Source organism: Cynara cardunculus, assembly GCF_001531365.2.
Source record: "Cynara cardunculus var. scolymus isolate 2C chromosome LG 5, CcrdV1, whole genome shotgun sequence".
Lineage (NCBI taxonomy): Eukaryota > Viridiplantae > Streptophyta > Magnoliopsida > Asterales > Asteraceae > Cynara > Cynara cardunculus.
This window is the reverse complement of record NC_037532.1, coordinates 11,800,208-11,810,821: the sequence shown is the minus strand read 5'-3', so window position 1 is coordinate 11,810,821 and position 10,614 is coordinate 11,800,208. Positions and strand designations below refer to the sequence as shown.

Here is a 10,614-nt window from a genome sequence, read left to right as displayed (position 1 = left end):
CATAAATTTAAAAAAATAAAATTAGAAAACAATGTTAAAAAAAAGTTATAAAACATATATTTTTTGAAAAAAAAATAATGAAAAAAAAAATATTAATAATTATAATTAGTTGACTTTGATCTAAGGAAGAGGAGGGTTGTAGTTTTACCGATAGAAGGTGCATATATCCCCACCCTATGTTTTATTTTAATTAACTTTTGCAAATAAATAAATTTACTTTATTTATATAATGAATCAAGTTAATTTATCACTTACAAATAAACTTGAACAGTTTCTGGTATTTAACAATATTTTTAAATTTTATTTAATTTGAAAAATTAAAGTATTTAGATACTAATGTTTTTAAAAGATATTTTTTTATTAACCTGGATATCTAACCCGCTATACAAGCCGACTAATCTCAGGGCGACCACCTATTTTGCAGATAACCTGGAGTCACCGCATTTGAACCTCCGTGGTCAGAAGGGAACTTTTATTCCTCTTTGAATTTGAACTTGGGATCTCCTACTACTTTTAACCTTTGGAGCCAAGTTCAAACCAATCAGACGCCACCCTTGTATCTAAAAACCATGAAAAATAAAAATGTCTGATTTTTTTTCCTTTAAGCGTGCAATCATGTAAAGACAAATTATTATTTTGACAAAGAAGAAAATACAAAGAAATTTAAATAAACTTGTAGTAAATAAAACAATGACATGTATTCACATGATCGATAGGACAAAAAAACTCGTGTTTTTTACAGCTATTTTTCAATAGATCCAAGTCGATGAATGACCGAATTGTAAAGTTGGTCGGTATATATTTTAATTTACATAAAAACATTCTTTGGATTTGAACAACATCTATGGAATACATTTATTTCTTCTGGATGTGGCTTCCTTTGTTTTTTGTGAATTTTCATGCTCTTTTTTGGTTCTTTTTGGACTGTGATAGAATTTATTAGAGCATCTTCAACAAATTTTTCAAAGTTTCTTTAAAATAGAAAATTAAAAATCAAAATCTCTAAAAAATATTACATTCATCTCTAACAGATTCCCCATTTTGGACAATCAAACATTGATTATAATATTCCATTTATCTATTGAAATGTTATTTATTTCTGTAAATATTTATTCTCAAAGTTCCCTATTGGTGGTCTCAATTAGTAATCATTTTTGGGTTGTTTTCCATATTTGGAGAAAAGACCCTTCTCTCTCTTACTTTCCTCATTTTGGAGATAGTTTTGAGGAAGTTGTTGGAGTAAAATATTGACTCAAAATCCTTATTTACTGTATTTTAAAGAAATTGTTGGAGATTCCATTCATGATTTTGTCAAAATGCCTTCATTTGTCTCTCAATTGGTTACAACAACCTTGAGGGTTTTTCTAGAACTCACCTAACAATAAAACTTGAATACCTCTAAAATCCTTGAAGTTTTTTCAAGCTATCAAGGATCTTATGGAATTAGTCGGTGCATATAAGTTGATATGAACGCGTATAGTTTCATGGAAAAACTAATAATGTGGGCAATAAGACATGACAACCGTTGACCAATGTCAAACATTACAAAGAAATGGTCCTTATGTTAGCGAGAGTTCTATTGCAACGATAGATTAGCTCAACAATAATCACTAGATAATCTGTCAAATTAAAAAAGGGTTGTTTCGAGTTCCATTTTATTAAGCGATATCGATAACTACTTGTCAGACATACCAATTTCTCATGAAGAAAAAGTCAAACCCACGAACTTAATCTACCAACGATCTAAATCTGGTATGATGATTGAAAATGTACTTGTGTTACTATGGTGCGTAGCAAATCAGCTGAACCACAAAAAACCAAACCATATTGTTTTGGGCGGTTTAAAAGGTTTGATTATTTGATCAAATTTGGTTTGGGAAAAAATCAAACTATACAGTTTGATCCGTTCGGTAGTTTAAGAAAGGTATCAAGTTTAAACTTATATATTAAAACCCATATACTTCTTTTAACTCTAATCCCTTTCTCATTATGATGTTCTCTCAACTCTCGTCGATACGAATGACAATGACTTTGTTGAATTACTCATAGCTATCGATCAACATTATATGTGGTTCTTTTTATACAAATTTTTTATCTCTTGGACCATCGTAATCCTAAACCTCTTAGACCAGTCAAACAAAACCGTCATTTGGTGGTCTAGTTTACCCGTTCTCGTCACTTAATTTCAAAATGCATTACTTAAAAAATTATTAAACCGTCCTTACTGTTTGGTTTGTGATATGGGAGGTTAAACAACCTAGATTAGACAGTGAACACCACCACATGTTACTTGCTCAACATGTAGTGGCCTTTCATCCAACTCTTACTCGGTAGTCGCTTACCACTACTTTCATTTAACTTACCGAGTAAGATTTTTAATCGATTAAAACGACACCGTATGCAACCTTTTTATCTGTTAAACACTTACAGGGTAAGAGTCGTCACTCACACCACGTAAGACTCTCGGTTCTTGTCATCCCCTTACGAGGTAAACTTCTCAATCCTTGTCATGTTCATCCAATAAGGTAAAGTGACCCCATAAGCAATTACCGAATAAGCATTTAGTAAACGTCCCTTTACTTTTACAATACAAGACTTCCCTTAAAAGCAATAACCAAACCAAACCAAACTAAACGTATATATCTCATGCAGAGTAAAGTCACAAAAGGATATTTTCTGAAGAAAAGAACAAGAGACATTACCTTGAAGCAATCTAAAGTTGTGATTGCAGTAAAAAGAGAGTCAACTAGATGTAATCTATATGAGCATAAAGCATCAAGACAATAATTAAAAGGGGGTGCCTACAATTCAACCCCTTTGTCCTAAAACAAACAGAAAATTTAACAAATCAAGTTCAATGTATAACTTTCACTTCACCAACTACAAGTCGATAAATCACGATTCCAGATCGACCACCTTTTCAAGACGCATTTGTCAAATCTTTTCACAACAATCAGAAATAGTACGGACGGTTTTATAGAATTCGATGAAGCCTGTTGTTTTTAGTCACTATGGCCGGGCTCGTTTCATGCTGCAATACGGGCATTTGTATTGTTTTATACTCTCAGCCTTGGCAGGTGTTATTTTGACGCATTTGCCATGATACCACCGCTCACAGATGTCGCAGCCGATCCAGAACTCATCTCCGTTGTAGTTTCCACCACAGCTGCCACATTGTGTGTCACCATGTTCGTCTTCATCCTCTTCATAGCTCTCTTCTGCTACCTTTGGGATGCTTTTAACTTGTCCATCACTTGACCTCTGCAAATGCAAAAGAATTCAAGTTTATATTCATAACTCTCTTCAGCTACCAGGGCCTAGCCTTTATTTGCCGGTCAAAACTAGTGCACGCATGAGATTTACTGGGTTTGTTTGGGGTATTTATATAGAGTTAGAATAACTCGAATCGTGTCCCCAACTGTGCTGAAGGTTGGACTTTCTCCCATGTCACCTCGGAGATGGCTTGACCAAAAAAGGGCATGGGGAGAGAACATCTTATTGGTAGAATATGTGATGGGAGCATGGGGCAACTGCAGAAGGTCACAATGTAGATAATATACCGACGTGTGTTGGACTTCCACATCAACTAAACACGAACAATCAAACTTGTATATATGTAGGCACCTCCTTTCTTTCTATAATGGCTAAAAAATTTAAATGGGTTCCACATGTCCTAACATGGTATCATAGCCCATCTATCATCATATAGGGACTCGACACACTCTTTTGCCTCCGTTGTTGACTAGCCTTCATTTAAGGGGGCGTGTTGGAGCATCACATCGGCTAGATACGGATAATTGAACTTGTATATATGTAGGAACCTCTCCTCTCTATAAGGGCCTTTCTGAAGAAATGCAAAGGAGTTCTACATATCCTAACATGTAATACTTATATTTAGAAGATTGATTTTCAATTTGGCATGGTCCAAAACTGCTCGATACCAATAAAAGGACTAATCAAAACTATTCTTACCGCAAGAAATATGTGAAACATATGTATCATCATTATACTGTCATGGTGTATGAAGCAATAAGCATATATACTTCTTAGGTTATTCGTTTAGAATATTCCAAAAACTCCACTAAAAATAAAATGAAGCAACAAGGTTAAGGACAAATTGCATTAAAATGCAACGTCCAATTCCTATTTTGTGTAATGTACTTTCAAGATCTTCACTTTGATACATCAAATGTGACATGTCAAGCATTTTGCTACCATTTGCCCTCTCAGAATTGCATGAAAATGCAACGTTGGTACGAACCATATTTTGTTTAACATACTTTAGTCCAATTATTTGATATATCACAGTACCAAATAGAAGGTTTTGAAAGTATGTTATAAAAAATAAGAGTCAAACCAAAGTCCGTAGCATTTTCATGCAATTTGCCCAAAATTGATGTTAAAAACCCTGAGATAATTTTCAGTTCAAGAACAGAACAGAATAAAAACCAGAATCAAGTGGGAAGCAAACTGATATCTTTTGCATGGGTATACAATTCTAATTTTTCTTATAGTTTCCGCTTTTGATTCCGCCCCAGTGCGGCTGGTTGTGGATTGATTATATTCTTTTATTGTGATATACTTGTATACCTGAAAATGAAATTAAGGCACTGTAAAGTAGTAGATTCATTTTTCTCACCTTTGTACTGCCCCTAGATTTGCTTCCGCTATCTGCACTAGGCTTGTCTTTTACAGGTTTTCGTTCTGTTACAACTTCGAAGACAGTGGGCAGATCATTAATCAAGCTAAATAGACGCTTCCTGTGAAGAAGCATATGAGAACATGAGTCTAACTTCAAATTACAGGCCTTAAAGGATACCAGAATACAAAAAAAAAATCAACCAAAGAGAACACAGTAACTTGGATTTTATGTGCTACATATCCCACAAAGGCATAGAAAATAGGAAAACACCCCAAAAATATAGAAAAATTAAAGATTGTCCAGGGAAAAACTACAGAGTAAATCGATTCTACGTACAGAGTCCATCAACATAACCGTTGCAACATTCTTGGTATAGAAAAGCATAAAAAACCTTAAATATAATTTGAGGGGCAATCTGGTTATTTAACGTTTTTGTCATGTCCTGTCAGGCTTACCAAACATTATTCAAAAAACATGTCAAGTCATGTCCTAGTCAAACCGCACACCAGATGTTCCAGTCATGTCCAATCCTGTCCCATATACCAAACATAGAGACTACTCTTTTCTATGCAAAATGAATGGTTTTGCTAACCATTATACTTGACACTTCGTATTAAAACAGCCACTAAAAGTGCCAAGAAAAACACATACGTGTAGAATATGAACATTAGTACCATCTATACTTAATTTTAGCTCTCAAGAAAGACCATTATACTAGTCAAAAGTTGCTAAAAACGCCCATGTTTTCCAAGTTCATGGTTTTTTTGAGAATTTTCCAACTAAGATGGTTATTTTGATACAAAGTGTAAAGCCTGATGGCCACAAAACTCTTTCTTCATATGTAAAGCATGAAGCAAGTAATAGCTTGTACAAGTTGGTACCAAAACATATTGTCAAGTACCTAAATCATATCTTTTGACTATAAGATACACGAGACTAAGAATGTCATGAGAATAACTTCATATAGAATGTTAGTTTTAAGGTCTTCGTGCATATTGAGGCTTTCTCGAATGGATTTGGTTTTATATAAATTATACATACTTGTTATTAAATGTATATGTTTGACTAGGCACGTAATGAAAGCATTTGACTACTATTGAATATCTAAAATACCCCCTAATAATGACAATAAGAGGAATCTTGTGAACCAAAATATGTGTAATCAATATCTTGTAACGATCATTGGATGGAAGAAAAATGATTTTGCATCGTAACTCTGCCACAGAGGAACAGTAATATACTAGATTCTTATGGGGGTACGATGAAAAAGAAAGTTGTTGTATTCATTTAAAACAGAAGAACTATGGAAATACTTATGCTATATTCATTTTATGTTCTGAAGATCAAACGCTTCTTGTAAAATACATGTTATGTTGATATAAGAGCCATTACAAAAAGGTGTTGTTAAGGAGGAGAAAATTAGTGCCCAATGCTCTTTGGTTTAAGAAGAGTCTTTCTACGCAACATTTCCCTTGATTACGCAAAGAGGATATCTCGACACTCGAACTGATGACCTTCCTATCACGAGGTAGTAACTTTACTAGTTGCTCCAACGCTCACCATGCTTTAACAGAATAAATACAAAAGACGCCTCAAAAAAGATTTAATTTCCACTATCCTCTCAAGTGGCATATACACTAACACATTACCATCCCAGATTGAAATTACAAAATAATGAATTGAGTATCTCGCAACAAAGCGTTGTAGTACATGAGTTACATTACAAGTTTATGTTTATTGCCAGTGCTTTTAGTTATCATCATCAATTTAAGATATGATTGGAAAAAAGAAAGAAAAAGAACTCTCAGTCAAATGGATGAAGGGAAACTAAAAAGCAAAACTCGGTTGCTTGGCAGAAAGGAATAAGCAAACAGAATATTAGAAATACATGTGTTTCACCATGCCATTGTGAACGCAATTGTTGACCATCACTCAGCTGGAATTTGATCTAATAGTTAACTCATGGCTTGAGTAGTAACTCTTATGGTTTTTGAAAAATGAAAGTTTAGTGTAAAAGCTTATGAAAAACTAGTGTTTTACATAAACATGTTTTCAGAGTACAGGGTCCTGTTTGGTTTAATAAAAAATCAGTGAGATTTTCTTTTATATGAAGAAAAAAGGGGAATGAATGACCATATTTATAAGGAGATGATAATTAAGTACTAATTTAACAAACTTTGGAAAGAATTAAAGAAACTTTCATTATCAAAATGAAGTGTTCTTGCAATTTTCTGTTTAAAATTTAGACCATCCCCCATGGTTCTTCACAGCAACAATCGTTCTACTCTTTAGATTAGAGGTCAGATCTGCATAAGTCTCATGCAACCTAATGATGTATGAACCGGCGCAAGAAGTGGTGCTTTCAATGAGTATATGATTGAATTTTATGCATGATCATTTCAGTTGGGTGCTAGTGAGCAAGTACCTACTAAGGAAAAAGAAAGCAGAAAACAAAGCCATATATGATCGTCCAAATATAAAATGTCAGGCAGAAAGGCCATCTATACAATGTTCTTTGAAAAATATGCACCTTACAACTAAAAGAACACATTCCTACAGTGCACCCACGAATTATTAGGATAGGTGATATTCCAGCATTAGACACAGATATAACATGCATTCTCAAGCTATGCTGTTACTACGGTCAAAATACAAAATATCAGTCAGGATCGATATTTGATATATCGGTGATATATCGGTCCAAAATAGCGGTTAATATAATATTTCTTAGAATTATATATATATATATATATATATATATATGTATGTATGCATCCATAAACATATCATATGCATTAATTAGAGTTTAGAAATATAGTTTCAAAATTAAAACATCACATAAACAAGTCTCACAAAACAAAATAGACTAGAGGAGACAGAGAAGAGAAAGAGACCGAGAAAAGAAAAGAAGCCAGACCGTGAAGATGAAGGAGACCGAGAAGAGAAATAAGCATGGCCTGTGAAAGAACCGAGAAGAGAAGAAGCGTGAACTGTGAAGAACCGAGAAGAGAAGAAGCGTGAGCCCTAATATATGTATTGACTGGTTGACCAAATAAAGAGGCCCAAAAACCTAAGCCCAACATGTAATAAAAAAAGCCCAAACATTTGCCTTATAGAAAATCGGTATAGCGGACCGATTTTTCCATCAAAATATCGGTGAAATATCGTAAATATCGGCGATATTATCGGAACCGATATTTCACCACCGATATTTTTCCAGAGACCGATATCCGATAATCGCGATTTAACAGCATAGTTCTCAAGTACAAACTACAGGACCCTTACCACCTCATGGCAAACATAAATGGTGAACAAGTACATGCCTTCATGTTGGCAAGTTTATATATATATATATATATAGTCACACACACATATATACATATATACAGAACACATATACATAACACACACAAATATATACACACATACATTAACAAGTTTATGATAAACTTAGACTAATGATTTGTTATTTAAACACTAAGTTTATATAATATTCGGTTTGGTGGATTTCACAATCTAAATTTGCGAACTCCAAATCAAATTGACCGACCTGACTTCACACCAAGGCCAACTGTTGTTACCAATATAAGTAACATAATAAATGCAGTTGCATGAAGTAGAAACATAAACGGAAGAATGTCAAATAACCACTTGAAGAATAGACTATGAAAAGTGACTGCCATAGACAATGGATCACTTAAATGCTATAACAAACCACACAAATCCAGGAAACAAATTATGGTAAGTGATGAACACAAGAGCTTCACACACTAGTCACTAATATAGAAACTCATCAAAGAAAAACAAACAGAAAGAATATGGGATCTATGTCAATTGTGACTATTACGACAGATCATGGAATCCTGGCCTGCTCCTGTTGCTCCAAATGCTTTTAAAGTTGCTTCCATATCATCAGTGGATAAACACAAACTTAAATAGTTACAATTATGATATAGAGCCTACGAATAAACATATCCAGAATTCAAAAATATAACAGTAGACTGAGAAGAACAATTTTAATTTCATACCAATATTCTTACAAGATGCAATTATACAGCACTTCATGGATGATGCTCACGATAGACGTAAGAAATGATATGAGGGGAACAACAAACAACCAACAGAGCATGGAAGACATTATGCAGATATAAGTTATAAATATAGTGAACCAATGTGCATCAATAGTGAATGCCATAAAAAATGTAAGCACCTTTCATTCCGATTTAGCCGTGCTCCAAGATAGAAAGCCACAGAGAGCAACCAACAGTCACTGTGGACTGCAACCAGTGAGAGCCAGTCCTTCCGATTCATGCCATCTCTTGCAAAATTGATTCCAAGAGCTGGCTCAGGAAGCTCTGGTGGAACTTCCTCTGCTGGAAGAGTGACTTCCCAATTTTCATTTGGATGTCCATATAGACATAAGTTATCTTTTTCTGGAACCACAGAACAATGTATTTGAAAGGATTAATAAAAGGTCTGAAAAAGTAATTAACAAAGTTTATATTTAAAGACCCTCCAGCAGGAGCATAGTACTTGATGCAAATGAAATAATATCATGGAAAGCTCTGTTATACCTTAAAGAAATTCAATTTGTTCACAACCAAATATACTGTATAGGTTAATCTCATGCTCCATGTTTTACCAATCTTGTTCCCACTGAAAACCTTCATCAATAGAATGATTTGACTTGGAAACATTTAATGGGATTTCACTTGTTACCATTTACAGTTTTGATACTATCTTCTTCCTGGTTTTTACCAGAAAAATACAAACTAAAAAATTAAATGAAATTGTTTGATCATAGAGGGAATCTTCTATAGTTTCACACATAGAGGGTTATTTCGTCCCTCTTGCACCTGAAAAATATATCAGAGAAGTAACCGAACATCCACCAATTCATCAACCAACAGAGAATAGTGTTATCACTAAATATCAAACTACTACCAACGGTTTGACAGTCCCTAATGAAACCACTTTTTGAACTACAAATACTGATACTTAATTTTTGTTCATCAAAAGAGGAAAGTCAAAATTGTTGTAAATCATCAATTCATACAACAGCCTGAGAAGGGTTTGTTTTAGTTCAAGTGGACTACTCTCACCATAAATTCTGCCAAAAAAAATATGAATTCCTACAATTTTCTAGAAACTTTGGTACCTACATTGAATACCACCCAGAAAGTTGAATTTAACTTAAACATGACTTATGCACATTTGAACAAAAACAAACAAAACGACCGTCTACGCATCTGTTTAAGCAATTTTAAATCCAAAAAAGAAAACTATAAGGCAAAAATACTCAAATGGGAAAGTACCTGGATCACAAAGTCCATAGAATTCGTCAACATCTGAGCAAATTAAATGAAGAAAAAACAAAGTTAGTAACTTGGAAACAAAAAAGGGGTAGTGCTTTGGTGTTAGAACTAGGGTTAGGGTTAGGGTGATGAATTGAAGTACCATGAGTTAAAGCACGAACTATGCCGCCACGACGACCGCTATAATCTTTGAAGATCTCTTCAACTGTACGAGGACTCGAAGAAATTGAAGCCATTTCCATATGAAAGAAAAACCGAAGAAACAAGAAAAAGAAAAGGAGATCTCAATAAAGTAATTTCAAATTGAAGTGTCGGATATTGACCATACTCTGTGTTTTTGTGCAGAGATCGATTAAGACAATATTCCGAACTTTTGGTATCAGATGAGATAAAACGAAGAGAGAGAGAAAGAGAGAGATATGATCCGATGGCTAAGGAGAAGTCCACTACCAAATTTTTTTGAGTTGCATTTGCATCTCTAAACGATAATAAAAAAATTTAGGTTTTTTTACAAACTCCATAATTCTATTAAAAAGAAATCAAAGTTCAAATTTTTTAAAATATTTATAGAATAAACTATAAATCCGGCCCAGTGTGGTTTGTCAGTTATAACACTTTTTTATACCTACAGTTTCAAAGATATAAGATAGTCGTCGT

At 33.8% G+C, this 10,614-nt stretch overlaps 1 protein-coding gene across 1 annotated transcript; it reads right to left on the bottom strand.

Moving 5' to 3' along the window:
• Positions 1-2,703: 2,703 nt before the first annotated feature.
• LOC112512417 (PHD finger protein ALFIN-LIKE 1-like) lies at positions 2,704-10,387 on the bottom strand. The gene is made up of 5 exons (XM_025118365.1): positions 10,100-10,387; positions 9,958-9,990; positions 8,853-9,075; positions 4,640-4,760; positions 2,704-3,261 (listed from the first exon to the last, which is right to left on the bottom strand). Exons 1-5 carry the CDS (start codon positions 10,197-10,199, stop codon positions 3,010-3,012), a joined length of 729 nt encoding a protein of 242 aa, XP_024974133.1. The 5' UTR covers positions 10,200-10,387; the 3' UTR covers positions 2,704-3,009.
• Between the last annotated feature and the right edge of the window lie 227 nt (positions 10,388-10,614).

Coding starts and splice junctions, on each gene's coding strand:
- LOC112512417 (XM_025118365.1), bottom strand. CDS start 10,199: ATGGAAATGGCTTCAATTTCTTCGAGTCCTCGTACAGTTGAAGAGATC. Junction 9,076..9,957: donor CTATGGACTTTGTGATCCAG/GTACTTTCCCAT, acceptor CTGTGGTTCCAG/AAAAAGATAACTTATGTCTA. Junction 4,761..8,852: donor CGGCTAAATCGGAATGAAAG/GTGCTTACATTT, acceptor GCTTCTTCACAG/GAAGCGTCTATTTAGCTTGA.